The 23,982-nt window shown below is 44.9% G+C and overlaps 1 protein-coding gene across 1 annotated transcript in view; it reads left to right on the top strand.

Annotated features, from left to right (window-relative positions):
- LOC311486871 (butyrophilin subfamily 1 member A1-like) overlaps positions 1–23,982 on the top strand; it is a gene marked incomplete at its 3' end in the record, with an annotated part of 38,482 nt that overhangs the window by 13,399 nt on the left and 1,101 nt on the right. The window contains exons 7-11 of the mRNA XM_084542888.1: positions 1,150–1,260; positions 1,383–1,490; positions 2,618–2,707; positions 6,292–6,312; positions 23,416–23,442. Coding sequence (XP_084399014.1) covers positions 1,150–1,260; positions 1,383–1,490; positions 2,618–2,707; positions 6,292–6,312; positions 23,416–23,442 — 357 coding nt within the window. The remainder of the gene's footprint in view (positions 1–1,149; positions 1,261–1,382; positions 1,491–2,617; positions 2,708–6,291; positions 6,313–23,415; positions 23,443–23,982) is intronic.

Genomic DNA, 23,982 nt, shown 5'->3' with positions numbered 1-23,982 from the left:
TCTTTAAGAAGGAAAAGTTCAAATTTTAAAGTTTGTGATAGTAATTTAAACTAAAATAATCAAGTTCAATTATGTCTGGCAATCGAGACAAAGTTCTGACACACCCTCAACACAGTGCGCTTGCAAGTAGTTTTATGACTGGTCATAATTTTGGAGCAAATTTGGATTTCAGGAACAACCTGACATCCTATGTTAACATAATTGTTGCTACTGGTATTTATTGCTGTGGTTAATGCACCAGTGTTCTGTAAATTAACAACATGTTCACTTTGTTCAAGCATCCAGGCTATCTATAGAAAACCTTTTAATGTATATGCTGATAGGGTGCATTGTTGCTGCCAGACAGCTCTGAATAAAGTAGTGTGCGTTATGTAAACTACTTGGTTATATAATGTGCAGCATGGGGTCGTCAGTATTGGTTCCTGTGTAACGTGTGTTCACAATGCAAACAAACTGCTCCAACCAACAATTGCAAGCGGGCTGAGACCACCCTCTGTGACTGGGCTCAACTCAGTTAATTTGTTCTGGGACGGAGTGCTATAGCTGTGTTCACACCAGCCTAAAAGAAGTGACCTCGCTGGGATATGCTCCTAGATTTTTATCAACAAATTAACAGTGCTGCAGCAGAAAGTGGAGTCAGATGTTAACATGTTAGTGTTACTGGATGTCTCAGTCTGCTCAGTGAAGCATGAACCTTGTTAAGTGGAGAAGATTTGATCTGAACAAAGCTCATCAATAGTAGCTCCAATAAGAAGCATGATCAGATGAAGATGTTTCTGAGATGTAGTCCAGAGTCCATCATCACAGCCTCGGCTCAGGGTGGAGAAAACCTCCAGACAGACTGTCAGACATGTTTTCAGATCAGGTCAGGATCACAGCAGGAGGAAAAGCACAAGTCACATGGAAAAGCCTAAAGTAGAGAGGCAGGACAGAGATTCAAACATCCTTCATACTGATGAACAACACGTCTCAGAAAGAGGAGGATGCTACAACATCAGCCTCCTCACTACTGACACCAAAACCTAAAGCAAGCTGTTAGCTGTGAAACCAAGCAGGAGGAAACTGGACATTAGATCCATGCTAACATCACTGAGCCTGGTTTTAATCTGCACTTTGTGAGTGTTGCATTAACTTTGTGATCTGTTCCAGAGCACCCCTATGAATTGCTCGTTGCAGTTACCTTTTTTAGTGCTGTTCTTCTTCTGATTTATGGAATTCTTCTTGTACCGAAGCTTCGCATCTTTTTCATAAAGCATTACAGTACGTTTAAATAATTCTTTGTCTCAACCATTATCATCAGACATCAACAAACTTTTAATATGTATCTCATTTGTTAACAATAATTAGTGTTATATTAATGTTCACTTTGTGATTTCTTTCAGAGTTGTACTATGGATTGCTTGTGGCTGCTGTAGTGTCTGGTGCTATTGTTGTCGTTCTTTTAGCTGTATTTGTAACACCGACTTGCACCAGAATAAACTGTTGGACAGGTAAGTTTAAATGATGCAACCACATATTATTTGTACAGTGTCTATCTCAGTCAGTATCTGAGTTATTCTTGAGCTATGACCTCAGAGTTCACAACAAACCTTATATACTCTCATTAACAGTTTTATTTTGTTCTCCAAAATGATTTTATACAGTATTAACTATTTAACTGTCTGTCACAGCCTATCAACACAATATCTACAAATATTAATGAAATACAGGTATATCATGAACTGCCATGAGCCCTTTTAGTAGGTTCTAGGTTCTAATTGCATCTTCTTTCAAGTACTGCAGGTTAAAGAGGCTCCTGAGAGCCCCCTCCAAGAAAGTCAGTCAGTGGTTTAGAAGTAGCAACATACAAAGAAAAACACTGTTCAGTATAAATGAGCATTCAGATTCTACTTGAATACAAGTACAACATGTTCTTTAAGAAGGAAAAGTTCAAATTTTAAAGTTTGTGATAGTAATTTAAACTAAAATAATCAAGTTCAATTATGTCTGGCAATCGAGACAAAGTTCTGACACACCCTCAACACAGTGCGCTTGGAAATAGTTTTGTGACTGGTCATAATTTTGGATGAAATTTGGATTTCAGGAACAACCTGACATCCTATGTTAACATAAGTGTGGCACTGGTATTTATTGCTGTGGTTCAGTGGCGGTTCTACATTGAATTACGCCCCAGGTGAGACCACCTTCGAGCTGCGTTACATGGAAGAAAGTCAAGTTGTGACTGACTTTAGCCCTTTTATACAGTGGACCCCCCCACCCGTCCGTTCAATTTGGGAGAGACCCAGAGGTGAACTGCCCCCCGCGCCCCCCTCCCCTTTCCCTCTCACACACACCTTCTGTGCACGGCACCTTCTCAGCAAGTAGGGGCGCCTGCAGCTGCAGGGGGCAACAATTTGCCAATTCCCCACACAGATATGACTGTTAGCTGTGAAACCAAGCAGGAGGAAACTGGACATTAGATCCATGCTAACATCACTGAGCCTGGTTTTAATCTGCACTGACTGCTAGAGTTTAGATTTCAGGAGCATGTACACATGCTGGTGTTCTCTGAGGATGAGGAACTTTCTGTTCATCAGACTGTAGGAGTGTTACATTAACTTTATGTCTTCTGTTTCAGGATCATTCAAAGGACTGATTGTTGTTTTTGTCCTTGGTTTTCTGCTTGTTCTTATTGATATCTTCCAACAAATCATCACAATAGTCAAACGTAAGTTTAAATAATTCTTTCTACACAACAGCATCTTGTTTGTGTGTTTCCATGCTCAGAGTCTTGACAGTAGTTTAGTCAGAAATGAAACCTTCTGTTCATATTTCTACTCATGATCACTGAACCTGTTTCTGATTGCTGTAATCCTTCCTCCTGTTCATACTGATCCTAACATGGACAGGAGACAATCTACAGTCCTCATTCTATTCTCTGGAGTTAATGTGAGGCTTTCAGCAGTCTGACTTCATCCACTGGATATTTGTCAAAGTTTTCTCCTTCATTAAACCAAATGTCCTTTCAGTGTTTCTGTTCCTTTCAGTTCTAAAGTGACAGGAACTTCTGAAGAGACCCACTTGATTTGAGTCTGACTGAGACTGATGAAGCTTCATCTGAACTTTAGAATCTGTTTTAGTTCAGAATGAGGATTGTGGATTTTGACCACTATCACAGGAGGAAGTATGAACAAGAGGAGTGGATCAGAACAACATGATTTAGTTCATTTCTGATACTAAAACACTTTGAGAGTCAGACACACAAAGAAATGTTGAGTCAGAGGAAACTCAGGGGAAATAATTGTCTTTTCTTTCTGCAGGTGAATCTGAGCAACCCTGCTATACTAAATGTTACTTCAGACCTGCCAACATGTACGCATTTTTCGTACTCGGCACGCATTTTGACCCTTAAGTACGCTTGTACGGTTCGCTGCTCTCTTGGTACGCATTTGATGGGCACGGCAGTTCTTTTGACTGTACTGAATCACAAGAATCAGTTCATTAAAATGATTCGTTCAAAAGATTCGTTCACCGAATCGTTCAGTCCATAGGAGGAGCCCTGATTGATGTCAAACGCATCCACATCCGGTGGTTGCCAAGGCAACCGCTCAGCGTATCTGTGGTCGGCAGCCCAGCGATCTGCGACATCAGTCCATACGGTTGACCAATAAAAAATCACAAGCATTAAAGCACTAAATACTAAAATATATGAATGGAGATTCTGACACAAAGACGTAGTAACGTTGTACTAATTAGCAGACAACGGACTGAATCGGTAGTCTATTGTTCCAGTGGCACACAGTAGCTACAGCCAACAGAAAACTTACTAAAATACAAATGACAGCACCACTGTGGCTAAACACCAGTATGTTAAGGTACATGCTAACCTACACACTGAAAGTGTCCGTCAAATAACAGCATGTTTAACATTAGCATGTTAGCTTCTAGCCTCGTTTTATTCTACACAGTAAATACTACACGGTGCTACACGGATGTCAACAAGCCAGCGCTAATTATAGCAGTACAGTTACTAAACGTGAACCAAGTCCCCTTCCCTGAGTGGCAGTTCTATCTGTGTGTTCAGCAGTACGCGAGTGAGTGACACAGGCCTCGTGATTCGCTGTAAGATTCTAGGATCACTAGAATCTAGAACGTACTGATTCGCTAATCTTGCGCAGTACGTTCGCCAATCATGAGTGGCAGTGCGAACGTGAATCGCCTGACAGACTCACCTCTCTGTTTGCAGTGAGTGACACAATTACAGCAGCAGGAGTTTATATATATATTATATATATATATATATATATATATATATATATATATATATATATATATATATATATACATATGTGTGTGTATATTTGTGTATATATATATATGTGTGTATATATGTATATATATGTGTATATGTATATATATGTGTATATGTATATATAAATATGTGTGTGTGTGTATATATATATATATATATATGTATGTATGTATGTATGTATGTATGTATATACATATATCTCCCCTCCAGCTGGGAGCGCAGCAGGCAGTCAGTTTCCCGACTCAAAGCGCGCAAAAAACTTGTCCAGTTCGTCAGCCAGAGAAGTGCTGGCACTCACTCACTCGGGGGGGTGTGATGAGATAGATTTCTGCTTTGTTTGATATTATTTTCTACAGCCTGTTGCTTCTTTTTAGAAATTAACATGAGTCTCTCATGTACAGTTCCAAACAGAACATCTATGCTCTTGTTGACTGTCATATTTGAATATATATATATGAGGTATGTTTTTATTTAGAGGTTCAGGGAAGCTCTAGTTCTGAACCAAGTACAGTCCAAATACCTGGATGTGTTCTTGCCCCGTCCCTTTTATGGAGTAGCATCAGGAGCTAACTTATATGATATCCCAGAATTCATTTCATCATCAAGTATGCTGCTGTTCTAGTTCCAGAATGACCACACTGTGTCCTCCGGTCGGTCAGTTCAGAGTCTAACTTGTCAAGTCTGAACTACAATGTCTAAAAAGTCTGAAGTTCACGTACTTGATCTTGATAAACGTCCTCAGACTGTCTGACACCAAAAGAAGAAGAAATGTCCTCCGTGATCTGCTGGTAACTCTGCAGCTGTTGGTGTCAAAGTGCTGCGTCTACAACCAGAAAGAGATTCACAAATCTGACCTGCATGGAGGAGAAAAAGCCTCTGCTGTCTAAAAAGAACATCAGCACTACGGTTAGTCAGTGAACATGCAGACAAAGACCAGGACCTCTGGAAGAATGAGCTCTGGACACATGAGTCAAAGACAGCAGTTGTTTGTCCACAGTAACAGTCGACGTGTTTGGAGATTTTTCAGGAGAAGAAGCTCAAAGCGTCCGTGAAGCCTGGAGGTGGAAATGTTGTGGTTTGGTTGCTTGGCTGCCTCAGAGACTGGACAGCTTTCAGTCATTGATTCAACTCTGAACTCTGCATCAATATCAAAGAGTGATTGGAGATAATGTGAGGCCATGTGTCTGAAAGATCAAGTCAACCTTTTAACAGAGTAATGATCCTAAACTAACAAATCCACCAAGGAACAGCTCAGAAAGATGAAATGGAGCCCAGATTTGAATCCATTAAGTGCTGTGGAGGAATTTAAGACCACGAGAAAACCTTCAAACGTTTTAAAACTGAAGGAATTTTGCTGGAAGAGTCAAAATGTCTCAGTTCCACATAAAACCTACAAGAAGTTAAATCTGCTAAGCCTGAGGCTATATTTAGTGCCTCTGACTGTTTTTCTAATGTGATGACTATACAGACAAAGATTTTATCAGCTAAAGTGACAAATCTGGGCTTCAGCAGTCTTCACTTATCAAAGGGCTCGTAGAGCTGAGGCAGGAAATAAGAAGTTACAAGAAGTTAAATCTGCTAAAGTTACTTGAATATTCCATCTGTTGATATTTCTGTTCAATAGATGAGTTAAAAAAGAATTGTCCTTGTGCTGTTGTTCAAATATACCACATTTATCTGTAGAGCAGTTTCAAAGAGCATCAAATACTAGTTTGTCTAAATATGTCAAATGTGATGAACTTATTTCATCCACAATGACTGCAGCTTCCTAACAGCTGCTTCATTCACTGCAGCAGAGCGTCGCTTGATCACAAGAACTGAAGGAAAACCACAATTAGGTTTTGACTTAAAGAGAAGATGGACATAAAATAGAGCTGATAAAATATCTGTGGAATAAACAGAGAAACACTTTATTTTATTTTCCTCAGTTTTATCTGTTAAGTTGATGATTTCACACAAACGTCTCTAACATGTGTTTTCTTTTCTCTTTTACATCTCAGAAGACAAAGACAAAGACCCAGGTGAGTCCTGATTCTGATGTTACTGAAGATCTCACCTCTATGTGATGTAGATTCACCTCTTGTCTTGTTAGGAGTTTCATTTTCTTGACATCTAAATTATTTAGAACATTAATGGTTTCTAGTTTTAAAGGAAATAGAAAATAAAATAAAATACACTCCAGTTAAATCTTTGATCAGCTGCTGTTTGGTTCAAATTAATAATTACAACTCATTTATAATGTGAACGGTTTCCATTTAATATTATAATTCATGATCAAACTACTCACGTAGTCAACATCTATGTAAACTACTGGACTCCACTGCCATAAATTCTAACTTTTCTAAAATGTTGTGTTGTTGTTGATACGGTCAGAAATGTGGCGTCCTTTCTGATCGTCCTCCAGTAAAGCTCCAATTAGAAGCATGATGAGATGAAGATGTTTCTGAGATGTAGTCCAGAGTCCATCATCACAGCCTCGGCTCAGGGTGGAGAAAACCTCCAGACAGACTGTCAGACATGTTTTCAGATCAGGTCAGGATCACAGCAGGAGGAAAAACACAAGTCACATGGAAAAGCCTAAAGTAGAGAGGCAGGACAGAGATTCAAACATCCTTCATACTGATGAACAACACGTCTCAGAAAGAGGAGGATGCTACAACATCAGCCTCCTCACTACTGACACCAAAACCTAAAGCAAGCTGTTAGCTGTGAAACCAAGCAGGAGCTCCTCACTAGTATTATTATTCAAATATTTTTATTGACTTTTTAATATTGCAAACTACAGTATCTCCACCTCAGCAGGGACCACACCAAACAATGCAGTTTCAGGAGCAGGGCCTCTCCTTGTTGCAGATATAGGAGACTGTGTCAAAAATTGAGGACCAAAACTGTACCAACTCTGGGCATGCCCAAATCATATGGTGTAGGGTGGCCGGAGCCTGGCAGCACCGGGAGCATGTCGGATCCACATCTGGATATATCCTGGCAAGTCTACTTTTAGATAAATGGAGCCTGTGGAGCACTTTAAACGGGAGCAAACCATGTCTGATACAGATTGAACTTAAGTGTACTCTTCTAATTGCACTTTGCCAGGAGTCATCCGAAACTTCAAACCCCAGTTCGTCCTCCCACGCTGCCCTGATATTAGTAAGTGATGGAGAGGGGTCATTTGAATACTCTCATACAACCTGCTTACTCCCCCTCTTTGGTCTGGATCTCCACCCAACCACTCATCTATCAAGTCGTTTGGGGGGGGGTGACGGAAAGGAAGGAAAATGCTTCCGAACAAAGGCACACATTTGCCAATATCTTAATGAATCTGAGCTGGGAATATTGTACCCACTTACAAGCTGTTCAAAAGACATGAACACCCTGTCCTTCGCCAACGATTTCAGACCATTCCTGAACCATAATTTAAACACTGTATCCATGAGTGAGGGCGGAAAGACTGCATTAGCCGAGATTGGGAGAAAGGGCATAGCCTGTCTATGTTTGAAGTGGGTCCTGAATTGAGACCATATTCGTAGTGAGCCACTCACAATAGGATTGTTTGTGAGACGCTGTCTACTGAGTGGTAGTGGCACACATACTAAAGAAGGTAGGGACACAGGATGGGTAGAATTTTGTTCCATTTCCTCCCATACAGGTCCACCCTCCTCATAAAATGCAGAGAACCAGTATGACAGTTTATAAATATTAGCCGCCCAATAATATTATAAAAAGTTTGGTAGTGCTAAACCTCCAGTCTCTTGGTTTCTCAAGATACGCCCTCCTTATCCGTGGGATAGTCTTATTCTTTATAAAGATGGATGTGGATTTATCTGATTCTTCGAAAAAGGACTTTGGGATAAAAACAGGCACTGTATGAAACAAGAATAAGAACCTGGGCATGATTGTCATCCTGACAGAATTGACCCTGCCGGCAAGTGATATAGGTAGTGCTGACCAACGGACAAGGTCCTGCTTGGCCCCCTCTAGAACTGGTTTAAAATTTTGTTTGAATAAATCACTGTATTTACGGGTTACTGATACGCCAAGATATGTAAAAGTGTCATGAGTTTCTATTAGTGGATATATGTCGAAAGGCATCTGTCAAGCCTGGTCGTTAATAGGGAAGAGTAAACTCTTGATTTTGTAGCCTGAAATCTTCCCAAAGCTAGAGATTATTTCTAAAGCCTTAGGAATAGAGATAGAGGGGTTGGCCAGATAAAGTATCAGGTCGTCCGCATATAGAGACAGCTTGTGAGTTTGGCCCCTCTATCAATACCCCTGAGCTCCCCAGCACTCCTTAGTGCAACTGCTAGCGGTTCAATGGCCAAGTTGAATAAGAGCGGGCTAAGTAGGCAGCCTTGTGTGGTCGCCCTACGTACAGAAAAATGATTAGAGGTGGTCTTATTGGTACGGACCGAGGCCAGCAGTGTAGCATATAGTACCCTTATCCAGGAACAAAAAGCTGGTCCAAAACCGAACCTCTCCAGAATCGCAAATAGATATTCATAGATATTCATTCCGGGCGAATGCTTTGTGTGCATCAAGGGAGAGCAAGACTCCGCTGATTGTGACTTTTCCGGAGAGTAAAGAATATTAAAAAGCCTGCATACATTGCTAAAAAAAACTGCCGCCCTGAAATAAAACCAGTCTGATCTGTATGTATCACTGTATGCATGACAGACTCCAATCAACTAGCCAGAACTTTAGTTAAGATCTTGCTGTTGCCGCAAAGTAGGCTTACAGGACGATATGATTCGCATTTCAGGGGGTCCTTTCCCTTCTTAAGAAGCACCGAAATGGTGGCCTGGGTCATTGTAGGGGGGTGTCACACACTCAAGTGCTTCAGCATAAATATTTTTTAGAAGAGGGATTAGTTTGCCTGAGAATTTTTTAAAAAATTCAATCGGAAAGCCGTCTGACCCTGGAGCTTTACTGCTCCTCATCCATTTAATTGCCCGATCAATTTCAGCCACTGAGATGCTGCTATCCAGATCTGTCCTATCCTGTTGGCCTACTGTTGGGATTTTGAGACTACTGAAAAACAGAGCTAGCTTCACATTATCGCACTTTTCAGTGGCATAAAGGTCCTCATAAAATGTTCTGAATTGCTCATTTATGCCTTTTTGATCTGTGGTAATCCCGTCTGGAGTGTTAATCCCCGCAATAAATCCAGCCTCTGCGGATTGTCTTAGCTGGTGGCATTGTAGTTTGCTGGCTCGTTCCCCATGTTCGTAGAACTCTTGACGAGATCTAAGATGAAGCTCCTCAGCTGCTCCAGACAAGAGGGTGTCAACTTCTGTTAGCAAACCTATTCTTTCCCTACTGAGATCAGCAGATGGGGTCTCTGAATTCCTACGATCGACCGTCTTCTGTTCATACTAACATTATACAATATAATCTGTCCGCGTAAATAAGCTTTCATCGCTTCACAAAGGTTACAGTGGCTTATATCTGGCAACTGATTTGTTTCTAAGAAAAAAACAATTTGCGCTGATAGGACGCTAACAAAATCTTCGTCAGACAGAAGACGTGGGTTGAGTCTCCAGGTATGTTGTGGAGGCTCATTATTTGGAAAGCAAAGCGCCATTGTTACTGGGCCTATCTGACTAAAGCATACATGTGGAATCTTATGATACAAACTGATGATGTTACATGACAGTTTGAAAATGTAAGAGGAATCATAGGCAGGTTGGAGAATTGTTCATTCAGGTAGGAGTGGATAACTGCAGGAGGACATGAAGACTGGGCAGGCTGATGAGACCACGACAACAGATGTAGTATAGAGCTCTACAGAAAACACACACCTCCAGGCCAGAGATACTCACAAGAAGGGGGGGGGGGGACACAGCAGTAAACATTCTACATAGTAATAGCACAGACTTGCATGACTAGTAGTAGATAGGAAATTAGAGGGCAAGTGCTCTGTGCCAGAGAAAAGAAAGAGGAGGATGCGAGAAAGGAGAGAGAAGAAAGAAGGAGGGGTGTATCTAACAGAGTGTCAATCACTGCTCATGGACACGCATTTCATAGCGCCCTCCCCTCCCTCCACCACCTCGACCTCGACGGGACGCACCACTTGGCCGCGGGCGTGTAGAAGGAGCCGGGATGTAATCCTCGTCTGAGGCCTGTGCCTCAGCTTCACTCTCAAACGTCTAACCACATCAACAGGTAGCGGTCATATATCTACCACATAGCAAATTGATAAATCTAAACTGTGGAATAAAACGCCACAATGAATGCTTCTAACTGTTATTGATAGCAAACATCATCGATGTAGGCTACTTTCAGAAACATCCTAACCTTGGTTTTGTCCTAAAGTTGACTATTGCTAAATATTTTGACCTAAAGTATAACGACTGTATCGTTGTACTTTAGGTCAAATTATTTAGCAATAACGTAGGGTATTATAAAAACTACGTTGGTGTGTTCCATGCTAGTTTGTTTACTCGCTCTGTCTCGGTTCTCTACTCGTGCACAGTATTCCAGGGCCAATATGCACGCGCTCTATCGTGCACAGCTCTCCCTTGTGGGGGGAGGGGCTTGGGAGACCGTTTTGGGCTTTAGCGGAAAGTGGGGAGGGACTGAGAAGTTGTCGATGTTCAAATTTTTTGGCTAAGTCCTGGATCTTCGCAATCCTGCCTACTGCACCTTTAACCAGCTGATTAGTTTCATCTGGTTTCATAGATAAATATAGCTGGGTATCATCTGCATAGCAATGAAAGTTTATGCCATGTTTTCTAATAATCTTGCCTAATGGCAACATGTATAACGTGAAGAGTATTGGTCCTAGCCCAGAACCCTGAGGAACTCCGTGACTTACTTTTGTATAAGTTGAAGAATCATTATTGACATGAACAAACTGGAATCTGTCAGACAGATAGGATTCAAACCAGTCTAATGCAGTTCCTTTAATCTTGACCTCACTTTCAAGTCTCTGTAGTAAAATATTATGATCAATAGTGTCAAATGCAGCACTAAGATCTAGCAGAACAAGTATAGAGACAAGTCCACTGTCTGAAGCCATGAGGAGATCATTGGTAACTTTAACCAGAGCTGTTTCTGTACTATGATGAACTCTAAAACCTGACTGAAACTCTTCAAACAGACCATTCTTGTTTAAGTGGTCACACAACTGATTAGCAACAACTTTTTCTAGAATTTTGGAAATAAAAGGAAGGTTGGAGATTGGTCTATAGTTGGCTAAAACATCTGGATCTAGAGTGGCTTTCTTGAGTAAGGGCTTAATTACAGCAATCTTAAAAGACTGAGGCACATATCCTGTTAATAAAGATAAATTTATCTGGTTCAATATGGAGGTGTTAATTATTGGAAAAACTTCTTTGAGCAATTTAGTTGGGATTGGATCTAGAAGACAGGTTGATGGTTTAGATGCTGTAATTGTTGAAGAGAGCTCAAGAAGATCTACTGGGGAGAAGGATTCCAGATATTGACAAGGTCTTACAAAAATTTCTAATGTCACTGTACTTACATCTTTAACAGCTATTGGAAGGATGCCTTGAATATTTTCTCTAATGCCAACAATTTTATTAGTAAAGAAGCTCATGAAGTCATTACTACTGAGGACTAAGGGAATAGATGGCTCAACAGAGCTGTGGCTCTTAGTCAGCCTGGCTACAGAGCTGCAAAGAAATCTGGGGTTGTTCTAGTTTTCTTCTATTAATGATGAATAATATGCTGTTCTAATACTACTGAGAGCTTTTTTATAAGTTGTCAAACTATCTTTCCAGGCTATGCGAGCTTCTTCAGAATTAGTGGAATGCCAAATTCTTTCTAGCTTTCGGACTGCCTGTTTTAAACAGCGCAACTGTGAATTATACCAGGGAGCTAGCCTCCTCCTATTTATGACCTTCTTTTTCAGAGGAGCAACTAAGTTTAGAGTTGAACTAAGCGATGCTGCAGTGCCATCGACAAAATAATCTATTAGTGCAGGGGTTAAATTGTGGTTGCTGTCGTCCACAACATTGGTACATGGCACTGAGGTAAATGAAGAAGGAATTAATTCTTTATATCTAGTTACAGCATCATCAGATAAACATCTACTGTAATGAAATGTCTTTTCAGTTCCTGTGTAATCCATTATTGCAAATTCAAAAGTTATGAGGAAATTATCAGACAAAAGAGGGTTATGAGTAAATACTGTTAAACCTTCAGTTTCTATGCCATATGTTAGGACAAGATCTAAGGTGTGATTAAAACTGTGAGTTGATCCATTTACATTCTGAGAAAAGCCAATTGAATCTAATAATGATGAAAATGAGGAGCTAAGGCTGTCACTAACAACATCAACATGGATGTTAAAGTCACCTACTATAATGACTTTATCTGTTCTAAGAACTAAATCACATAAAAACTCAGAGAACTCAGCTAAAAACTCAGAATAAGGAGCAGGTGGGCGATACACCACAACAAAAAGAATTGGTTTTTGTATTTTCTGGTCTGGATGGGGAAGACTAAGAGTAAGACTTTCAAATGAATTAAAGCTCTCCTTAGGTCTAGGATTAATAGATAAATCAGAGTGGAAGATTGCTGCCACTCCTCCTCCTCTACCTGTGCTTCTAGGAATATGATAATTACTATGACTGGGTGGCGTAGACTCATTTAAACTAACATATTCATCATCCTGTAGCCACGTTTCAGTCAAACTAAATAGATCAATCTGATGATCAGTTATCAGATCATTCACTAAAAGAGATTTGGATGAGAGAGATCTGACATTTAAAAGACCACATTTAATTTTCCTATTCTTCTGTTCTACCAATGAACTTGTACTGATTTGAATAAGGTTCCTATGAGAAACTCCTCTGTTGTTATTTTTTGGTTTAAATAATCTGGGAGCAGACAGAACATCTATAGAGTTTATAAAGTTTTGGGTGTGAGACAGTCCTAGAGAAGCCTCCTGGTCTGAACTCTGGGTTGTCATGGTTTCGGGTGATTAATAAAATCGGCCATATTCCTAGAGATAAGCGCAGCACCCGCTAAAGTTGGGTGGATGCCATCTCGCCTAATCAGACCAGGCTTTCCCCAGAAAGTGTGCCAATTGTCAATAAAGGCCACATTGTTTGCTGGACACCACCTAGATAACCAGCGATGGAATGACGACGTGCGACTAAACATGTCATCATTGGTCAGGTTGGGCAGGGGACCAGAGAAAACTACGGAGTCCGACATAGTTTTAGCAAACTTTCACACCGATTCCACTTTAAGTTTTGTGACCTCCGATTGACGTAACCGGGTGTCGTTACTGCCGACGTGAATAACAATTTTAGCATATTTAATCTTAGCCTTAGCCAGCAGTTTAAGGTAAGATTCAGTGTCGCCCGCTCTGGCCCCTGGAATGCATCTAACTATGGTCGCTGGTTTCTCTATCTTCACGTTCCGCAAAATAGAGTCGCCAATCACCAGAGTTGGTTTCTCAGCGGGCGTGTCGCTGAGTGGAGAAAACCGGTTGGAGACGTGAAGGGTTTGGTGGTGATCCACGGGCCTTGTGGGACTATGCTTCCTTCGAACCGTCACCCAGCCGCCCTGGTTTCCCGGCTGCTCGGGAGCTGTCGGGGGACAGCTAACTGGAGCTATGCTAACAGGAGCTACTCTTGGGCCACGTTTACACGTACGAAAACGATCTTTTCCCTCTCCGTTTTCGAGGGCATCGTTTCAAGAAATATCCGCGTCCACACAGATCCGTTTCAGTACGACTGAAAACGCTACTTCATATTCCAGGCCTATAGGTGGCGCTGTTTCAGTTTCAGAAATTCACCAAAAACGGAGAGGAAGAGGCGGAGAATGCACATAAAGCTTGAGCGCTGTTTACAAATCGGCTTTAGAAGAAACCAAACTCAAGGAGAAATGATATTTTGCCCTGGTAACCCTGATAGGTTCAATATCTTCTCCAGCAGGAACACAAGCATGTAGTCCGCCATTGTTGTTGATGTTGTTATGAGACGTCTTGCGGGATATAAGTGGTGGAAGGCTCGAGGGGTGTGGCGATGATGTCATCGTTTTCTCCGAACCCCGTTTCTCCCAGTTGACAGGCAAAACATAAATAGGGATGGGCAGAACGAGCCTTTGTGAAACAACGAAATGTTCGAAGCAATTGCACCGGAATTGTGTCAAGGCTTCGAAACAATCCGACACACGTAACTCCATGGTGACATCTAGTGGCCTGTTTTGCTAACATCACATTTTGACCATGAAGCACAACTGCTTCAGACAAAGAATATAAGTAGGCGACATGGAACGCAACTTGTCGTAAACCGCCAGGTGGTTCAGTGGTTAACTCATATGCACTCGGCCCGAACGGCCGAGGTTCGATGCCCTGCTGATGCTGAAAGTGTCTGAACTAGTTTATCCCACAGAAAATTCAGCATTTTATACATATCTGCTTGTTACAGATGTTTTATTATTTCAGTGTCATAGTTTGTTATTTGGGAGGTACTGCCTGCCTTTAAATGAACATGACACTCACTTTTAGACATTATTACGACTACATTTAGAAAATACAGGACATCTTGGTAGTTTCATGCAGTTTGAAGCAAAAAAATTCTCAGGTTCGTAAATTGGATTGACAGCAGGAGTACAACAGTTTACAAAACATTGTTTAATATTTTAGGCGTAGGCCTACAAGCTTTGTGTTTTCTATAGTTATTATTATTATTATTATTTTTAAATAAAGGTCAGACTCGAACCCTGGGCCGCTGCAGCAAGGACTCGGTACATGGGTCACCAGCTCTACCCACTGAGCTATGCGGGCAACATGTTTCTAAACAGACCTGTATGCAGTGTCCCAGCAGCAGCAGCAGGAGGCCTAGGTACGGGGGCAGCTTCCTCTGTGTCCCGGAAAACTACAGAGTGACAGCTCCTCAGATGGCGCAACATGGTGGACGTATTATTGCAATAGGCAAGGGACCTGTCGCATAACATACATCTCACCATATGAGGGGTTTCTAGATGGAAATGCTCCCACGCCACTGAACGTGTTCTCCTACGTGGCATCTCCATCCTTAGCCTATCTATATCCTAACCTAACCAAACACTACAACTGTAACCTAGTCTACTTCGCGCTAATCTGCTACTATCTAATATTAACGTCACTAGACTATATCTATCTAAACTATCGCTCACTGTCTGTCTCGAGCCTGTCAATTAATCTATATCACTAACCTTATCTGTCAATCACAAAATCAATCGCTATGTCTCTATATGTCGCAATGTCGCTATCTCTCAAAATATCTCTCCTCACACAAAACCCACGAAGATTTGTTTGTTTGTTTGAATGGCTTTTAAGCATTGTGGGACTTGGCGAATTAGTGTGCCCCCTGTTGAAACCAGTTTGAACCACCACGAAGCCTTGCTCAGCCATGGTCACGTGACATGGGCGTTTTGAACCACACTTCGAAACACTTTTCGAAACACTTGCGTTCTATTTCGTATAGGCTACGCCCTCTAAGAGCTATCGCTGTTGGGTTTATCCCTCGCGCACCTGCGCAGTACTGAGAAAAAATAGTCCACGCCCACCCACAGGGGGCCCCACCTAGACGGAGTATAAATACCCGTGTTAACATACAATCAGCTCCCCATTTTCTTTCAGCCACCAAGCTGCAAATACTTTGAGAAACTAAGACTCTTCAAGAAGCTAGCTAGCTAGCAAAAACTCACCATGTCGACGGCGACGGCAGCCTCCTCGGCGGACGAGGACAGGCCGTGTTCTTCCTGTGATGGCCGTGTCTCCGGCTTCGACCTCCACACCCGCTGCGGGATCTGCCTGGGAGCCCAGCACGCTGGCTTGGCCTTGACCTCGCGGTCCTCCTGCCCGTACTGCGCGCTCCTCCCTCCTGAAGAGAAGCGGCGGCGGGTTGAACTCTTCACCACGGCGGTGGACGATGTCTGGCCTCTGCAAGAGACCTACACCGTGGAGGAGGCCCTGGATGTCCTGGACCCGCCTGACTTATCGGACTCGGACGAGTCTGAGCTCTCGCAGGCTGACTTCCCTGTCCCTCCCCTCCCCCAGCCGGAAGAGCTGGAGCACGCTGGGACAGGATGTGTCCCCGGGATCCCTTCCTCTGCCACCACCGCCCTGCCATCGATTGGCGGCCTAATTAAAGAGCTGCCAGACATTATTAAGCAGGCGGCCGCTCGCCGGGAGCTTCCGGTTCCGCCGGCTCAAGAGTCCGCACAGCCGGACGAAATGTACGGTGTGTTTCCCCTCGCTCAGCCGAGCAGGCGAGACGCCGTGTGGCCTCTCTTCCCGCCCATCCGGAAGTACCAGGAGGGCGCGGCGGAGGACCCGAAGAACCTGAAGGCACCTGTCTCCACCTACGTGCCAATCACCAAAGTCGGTGGTTTCAGCGACAGAGGGTTCCCCGCTGTACCTCCGCTGGAGGACAACCTCACCACCTTCTTTGGTGTCAGCGGTACGGCAGCCGGACGGCGGCTCTTACTGCCTGCACCCAGAGACCAATACGTCGCTCGGCAGGCAGACCGGATCCACCAGTGTGCCTTCCAAGCATCTGCTGCGACGAACAACATCGCCCTGCTGCTCTCCAGCGTTCTGAAGATCGCAGCAGACCCCGGGATGCCTCCCGAGCTAGCCACGGAGCTAAGCAACGCAGCCAGCGCCGCCCTCACACTCTGCGCTTGCTCCGCCGTCTGCATGGCCCGACAGGCCGCCTGGGCGACTCTGCAGCACCGCCGCCTGTGGCTGGAGCAGACTCGCATTCCCGAGGCATCCAGAAGAGAACTCCTGGAGGCTCCGATCCACCCGGACGGGTTGTTTGGGCCGCGTTTTCGTGCCATGGTGGACTCCATGAAAGCCGCTTCAGAGGAAGCGGAGTCCATCAGACGTCACGTGCACTGGGGCCAGCCTCCTCCGCGCCAGCAGCGCTTTGTGGAGCGCCGTCCTAACCGTCCCGACGGCGGACGGCACGGCAGCGAGCAGCGCCGGGGCCGGAGGCGACCTCCTGCAGCTGCGGGAACAGCACCTCATCACTCGGCTTCCTCCGCCACACCGGGTCGGCCTCCCTTCCCACCCTCCTCGGCTGGTCGGCAGGCTTTTCAGAAGGCCCCGAAAGCCGCCCACTCCGGCTACGGCGGGGCCAACCCTCTCTTTGAGCCTCCGAATAAGCAGGGCCGGAGACGCTGACATGAGGGGGGGGACATGTGTGTTAATGTTCTTGATGTTAACGCTGTCGTTAGTGGGACAGATTGTTTTGAATTAAAACAAAAACATCTTCCCTTAATAAGCAACATCCTACCGAACAAACAACCTGCACCTGTCTCTGCTGACACAGCTGTAGTTACTCACATGTTCCCCACAAAGAGCGAGCCGGCTCTCCCTAACCTGCCGGTTAGCGGACAGCCCGGTCTCGAAGTGTTGAAGCACTACACAACCTCTGTTTATCAAACAGATTTTTCCCCTGCACAAGGAAACCTGTGTGACAATGAGCCCACGAGAGCCGCACGTGCGCCTCGTGTGGACAACGCACACTCACACACTCACCTGCCCGTAAACTGCGGCTCCTCTCTCTCAGCAGGGAGCGAGTGCGCTGACATGTCGCATCATCGCGTTTGTGGACCTTCTCCCACTAAACGGCGATGTAAAGTCACTGCTGTTAGTGCGTCTAACGCGGCTTCAGGGAGATCCTCCGCTGCAGCGCAGCTCTCGGGGATTCCCTCTCAGCCCTTTCGTCAGCAGCCCCCCATGGGTCACTTCCGGGGTTTCCCCGCCTCACGTGACAGCGGCGAGGGCTCTGTCGCAGCTCGTTTCCATGACAACGGCAGCGAAGCAGGAAAATGTACGCCCGCTCTCCGAGCGCTCCTTGGTGTGGCAGCGCGTTTGTGTGATGGACAGCTGGATGAGCAGGCTGATAAACAGGGGTTACACCCTGCAGTTCGCCTCTCCACCTCCCCGCTTCAACGGGATTGTGGAGACGGTTCTGTCGTCTCAGGACCAGCGTCTAGCTCTCCAGTCAGAGTTGCAGGAACTTCTGGCGAAAAATGCAATCTCCAGAGTTCCTCGCGGGGAGGAAAACCGGGGGTTTTACTCCCGTTATTTTCTGGTTCCCAAGAAAACAGGGGGAATGAGACCCATTCTGGATCTGTCCCTGTTCAACAAATCAATAATGGTCAGACCTTTCCACATGCTGACGGTCAAGAGAGTGCTGGAGTGTGTGCGTCTCGGAGATTACTGTGTGTCAGTGGATCTGAAAGACGCATATTTTCACGTTCCCATCATCCCAAAGCACAGACAGTTCCTGCGCTTTTCATTCCAGGGGATTCAATATCAGTACAACCGCCTGCCGTTTGGTTATTCCCTGGCCCCTCGCACTTTCTCCAAATGTGTGGAAACAGCTCTGCAGCCGTTACACAAAAGAGGGATGAGAGTGCTGTTTTATTTGGACGATCTACTGCTGTTAGCTCGATCCGAGGAAGAAGCTCTGGTGCAAACGACAGAGTTGCTGTCACATCTGTCAAACCTGGGCTTCACCATAAACTGGAAGAAAAGCTCTCTCTTCCCCTCCCAGTCCATCACATACCTGGGCGTGGACTTGAACTCTGCCAGCATGACAGCACGGTTGTCACAGCAACGAGTGGCTGCTCTGACAGCCCTGTTGCAGCGTGTCGCGCCTCCCCGGGTGGTGACAGCGCTGTCGCTCATGCGGCTGCTGGGGATGATGTCAGCAGCTCACGTGGTTGTCCCTCTGGGTCTCCTCCACATGAGGCGTTTACAGAGATGGTTCATTCGGTTACGTGTCGACCCCGTGCGTCACCGGAGGAGAATGATCTCCGTTCCTCCCTCCGTGGGTCCCGATTTGGCTTACTGGGGAAATCCCCGCATCCTGTCGGGCGGGATTCCCCTGGGCAGAGCTACGTCACATATCTCGGTGTTCACAGACGCATCTCTCTCAGGGTGGGGGGGGACGTGTCTGTCTCAGGTGGTGAGCGGCCGGTGGCCAGCTCACATGTCTCTCCACATAAATGCTCTGGAGCTTCTCACAGTGTGGAAAGTGGTTCAGCACTTCGCCCCTGTGCTGCGCGATCAGCACGTGCTGATTCGCACAGACAACAAGGCTACAGCGGCATACATAAACCGTCAAGGGGGGGTTCGATCTGCTCGGCTGCTGAATATAGCGAGACAGCTCTTATGCTGGACGCACACACGCTGTCTGTCCATCAGAGCAGCGTATATACCGGGCGAACTGAACAGGGGCGCAGACATCATGTCGAGGGGAGGCCCCCGTCAGGGGGACTGGAGCCTCCATTCCGATCTGGTTTCCCAGGTGTGGATCAGATTCGGCAGAGCCGAAGTGGATCTGTTTGCTGCACTCGGGAACGCACAGTGCGACCTGTGGTTCAGTCTGAGCTCACGGGACAATCCTCCGCTGGGAGTGGACGCGTTCGCACATCGTCCGTGGCCCAGGATGTTTCTATACGCTTTCCCACCGGTTCCGCTCATCCCTCGGGTTCTGGACCGAGTGCTGGAGGAGCGGCTGTCCATGGTTCTGATAGCCCCGGTGCGCACGAGTGCGTCATGGTTTCCGTGTCTGCGGCGACTAGTGTCGGGCCGGCCCTGGGAACTGCCGTGGCGCGGGGACGCGCTTTTACAGGCAGGAGGGGCAATCAGGAGTTACCCGGTGCTGGGGCAACGGTTATGGGCCTGGCCGCTGAGCGGCAGCGTTTAGAGAGGTTAGGCCTCTCTCAGGATGTTGTGCGCACGATACAGGGCGCACGGGCCGCGTCTACTAGAGCGTCATACACGGCAAAGTGGGCAGCCTTTCAGCGCTGGTGCGTAGAAAGGAATTTAGACCCCACTGCGTGTCCTCTGCCTCATGTGCTTTCTTTCCTGCAAACACTGGTTGACAGGAATCTGGCTTTCAGCACGGTTAAGATTTACACTGCGGCTGTGTCATCCTGTCACGAAGGTTTTGGTGACAGATCAGTTTACAGTCATCCGCTGGTGAAGCGTTTTCTGAGAGGTGTGCGGAGAAATCGACCTGTGTCTCGCTCATTTGCTCCTCAGTGGGATTTGGCGCTGGTTTTACGCGCGCTGATTAAACCTCCTTTTGAGCCATTGGATCAGGTTCCGCTCAAGTTTCTGTCCATTAAAGCGGCCCTGCTTTTGGCTTTAACATCTGCAAAAAGAGTCAGTGATTTGTCTGCTCTTTCTGTGGCTCCATCATGTCTCAGAATACAGGGAGATGGCAGTTCAGCTGTCCTGCGCCCGAACCCAGCTTTTACGCCTAAAAGCATCACCAGTTCGTTCAGATCAAGAGTGGTAACGCTGGAGGGGTTCTTCCCCCCTCCTCACAGATCAGAGGAAGAAGCCATGTCTCATCTTCTCTGTCCAGTGCGTGCGCTGTCATGCTATGTGGCGCGCACGGCTTCTACACGCCGCTCTCAGCGTCTATTTGTTCATTACAGAGACCAATCTAAGGGGCTTCCTCTGTCTGCACAGCGCCTGTCACACTGGCTGTGTGAGGCGGTTACACAGGCGTACGTTGCGTCCGGGTCGGACCCCCCGGAGCGCATCAGGGCGCACTCCACCAGAGGAATCGCGTCCTCCACAGCTTTACATGGAGGAATGACGGTGGAAGACATATGCACGGCGGCATCTTGGTCTTCCCCCTGTTCTTTTGTTCGCTTTTATCTGCGGGATGTGTCCCAGTTTTCCATGACTCACTCTGTTCTGAGTGTTCTGTCAGAGTGATGTGTTTATTCTTGTCTCTGCTCTGTTCCTCTGTTGCAATGCGAGACTTCATCATTCGTCTTGATTTTTTTTCCCAACTGTCCTTTCTCCTCAGTATATTCTGAGGAATGTGGACTGCGTCATTACGCACGGCGTAATGGTTGGGCATGGATGGAGTTGTGTTTATTTTAAGTAGCGGGTATGTTTGTGCTTCTGGTACTGTATGGAACCAGTGTGGCATAGACTATATCCTGCTACGCCCTTATCCCAACAGCGATAGCTCTTAGAGGGCGTAGCCTATACGAAATAGAACGTTAGTTACGTATTGTAACTCCAGATTCTATGAGTATAGGCGCAGCCCTCTAAGCTAGGGGCCCCACTGGTTCCCTGTGGCTAAAAGAAAAGCCTTTTATTTGGGAGCTGATTGTATGTTAACACGGGTATTTATACTCCGTCTAGGTGGGGCCCCCTGTGGGTGGGCGTGGACTATTTTTTCTCAGTACTGCGCAGGTGCGCGAGGGATAAACCCAACAGCGATAGCTCTTAGAGGGCTGCGCCTATACTCATAGAATCTGGAGTTACAATACGTAACTGTTTCGAAACGTCAGCTTCGAGCGTCACACCCCTACACATAACCGGCGTTATCAGAAATCTCCACTTTGGCCGGAGTTTTTAGAAATAATCGTTTTCTGTGATAAAAACGGGGTTTTCGTGTAAATGAGAGGCCAAACCGCAGGGAAATATCTGCATCTTCCCTTCGTGTAAACGGGTCCTTGGTTGGTCCGCACCGGCTACAGGGCCCTGGCTAGCTGCTGGTTTGTTTTCAACGGTGCGGAACCGTGCTTCCAATTCGGAAAGCCTCGCCTCCAGTGCTACGAATTCATCCATCCAAACCTTCTAAATCACGGTATCATGATGTATTTTTTGCATACTGGGAAATTTAACTTGAATTACACATGGTAAACTGGATTTGTTCGTTTTGTTCGGTGGTGTGGTGGTTAGCACTGATGCCTCACAGCCAGAAGGTTCTGGGTTCTAATCCATCTATCGACTGGTTCCTTTCTGTGTGTAGTTTGCATGTTCTCCCTGTGTCTGCGTGGGTTCTCTCCAGGTTCTCCAGCTTCCTCCCACCGTCCAAAGACATGCTGGTTAGGTTCATTGGTGATTCTACATTGGCCGTATGAAGAAGAAAAAAACATTATAAGTCGTGTTTTTTGAGGGAAATTTATTTTATAAAATCAGAGACCAAGAACACATTTCATCTTGAAAGGCAAGTTAATAACAATAGAATAGAGAACAACAGACTAAAAAGGTGTCTGGTATGTTAACGTAACATATTAACAGTTATTCAGCTAACTATAGCATAAACAACATAACACAAGTTTACCAAACTCTCGATCTCACTCCAGATCACTAAATCCATTGAATTCTTCATCCTTGGTGTCACTTCTGAGCAATTCTGCCAACTTCGGAGATAGATGGCGCGCCGCCGCGATTATTCAGGAGTAATAGGGGTAGCAGATACGCCTAGAGTGCCCTCTCGCGGCTGTCAGTGTGAAAATAACGAACATGTGAAATGATATATATTTTAATATATAAGTCGCACCCGAGTATAAGTGTTTCATCCTCGCCTGCTTTTATTCCTCTGAGGACCACTTTGAGTTTCAGTGAAAACATTTGGTGATAATTAGGACGTCTTGACTGATTTTTCCTTTCTGTATAAACTTTAATGATGCCTGAGGCTATATTTAGTGCCTCTGACTGTTTTTCTAATGTGATGACTATACAGACAAAGATTTTATCAGCTAAAGTGACAAATCTGGGCTTCAGCAGTCTTCACTTATCAAAGGGCTCGTAGAGCTGAGACAGGAAATGCTGGTGGAGGATTCAGAGCTGAGGGTCAGGCTGTTAGCTGAGATCTAGAGGCTTGATCTGGGGGGCCTGACTCCCCTCCTGTCATTAAGTACATCCGTGAAGCCTGGAGGTGGAAATGTTGTGGTTTGGTTGCTTGGCTGCCTCAGAGACTGGACAGCTTTCAGTCATTGATTCAACTCTGAACTCTGCATCAATATCAAAGAGTGATTGGAGATAATGTGAGGCCATGTGTCTGAAAGATCAAGTCAACCTTTTAACAGAGTAATGATCCTAAACTAACAAATCCACCAAGGAACAGCTCAGAAAGATGAAATGGAGCCCAGATTTGAATCCATTAAATGCTGTGGAAGAATTTAAGACCACGAGAAAACCTTCAAACATTTTAAAACTGAAGGAATTTTGCTGGAAGAGTCAAAATGTCTCAGTTCCACATAAAACCTCGCTTGATCATCATAAAATAGAGCTATTATTTTATTTTCCTCAGTTTTATCTGTCAAGTTGATGATTTCACACAAACGTCTCTAACATGTGTTTTCTTTTCTCTTTTACATCTTTGAAGACTGCAAACCATGGATTTTTTTGACAGGTGAGTCCTGATTCTGATGTTACTGAAGATCTCACCTCTATGTGATGTAGATTCACCTCTTGTCTTGTTAGGAGTTTCATTTTCTTAACATCTAAATTTAGAACATTAATGGTTTCCAGATTTAAAGGAAAGATAAAATAATAATAAATCTTTGATCAGCTGCTGTTTGAAAATAATAATTACAACTCATTTATAATGTGAACAGTTTCCATTTAAAATTATAATTCATGATCAAACCCCTGATGTAGTCAACACTTATGTAAACTACTGGACTCAACCACCATAAATTCTACCTTTTATAAAATGTTGTGTTGTTGTTCTGCTTTTATTCCTCTGAGGACCACTTTGAGTTTCAGTGAAAACATTTGGTGATAATTAGGACTGTTGTCAGTGGAGGAATTTAAGACCACGACAGACTGTTGTCTTATAGAGCTGATTATCACTGAACACTGCTGTGTCTCATTTTGACTCTTGATGTTGTTGATGCAGATTTATCTCATTCATGCAGGTGGTATAATGTCAGGGGACAATAAAAACCTT

This window comes from Chelon labrosus, assembly GCF_963514085.1.
Source record: "Chelon labrosus genome assembly, chromosome: 4".
NCBI classification, from domain to species: Eukaryota; Metazoa; Chordata; class Actinopteri; order Mugiliformes; family Mugilidae; genus Chelon; species Chelon labrosus.
This window is presented reverse-complemented; position numbering and strand designations above follow the sequence as displayed.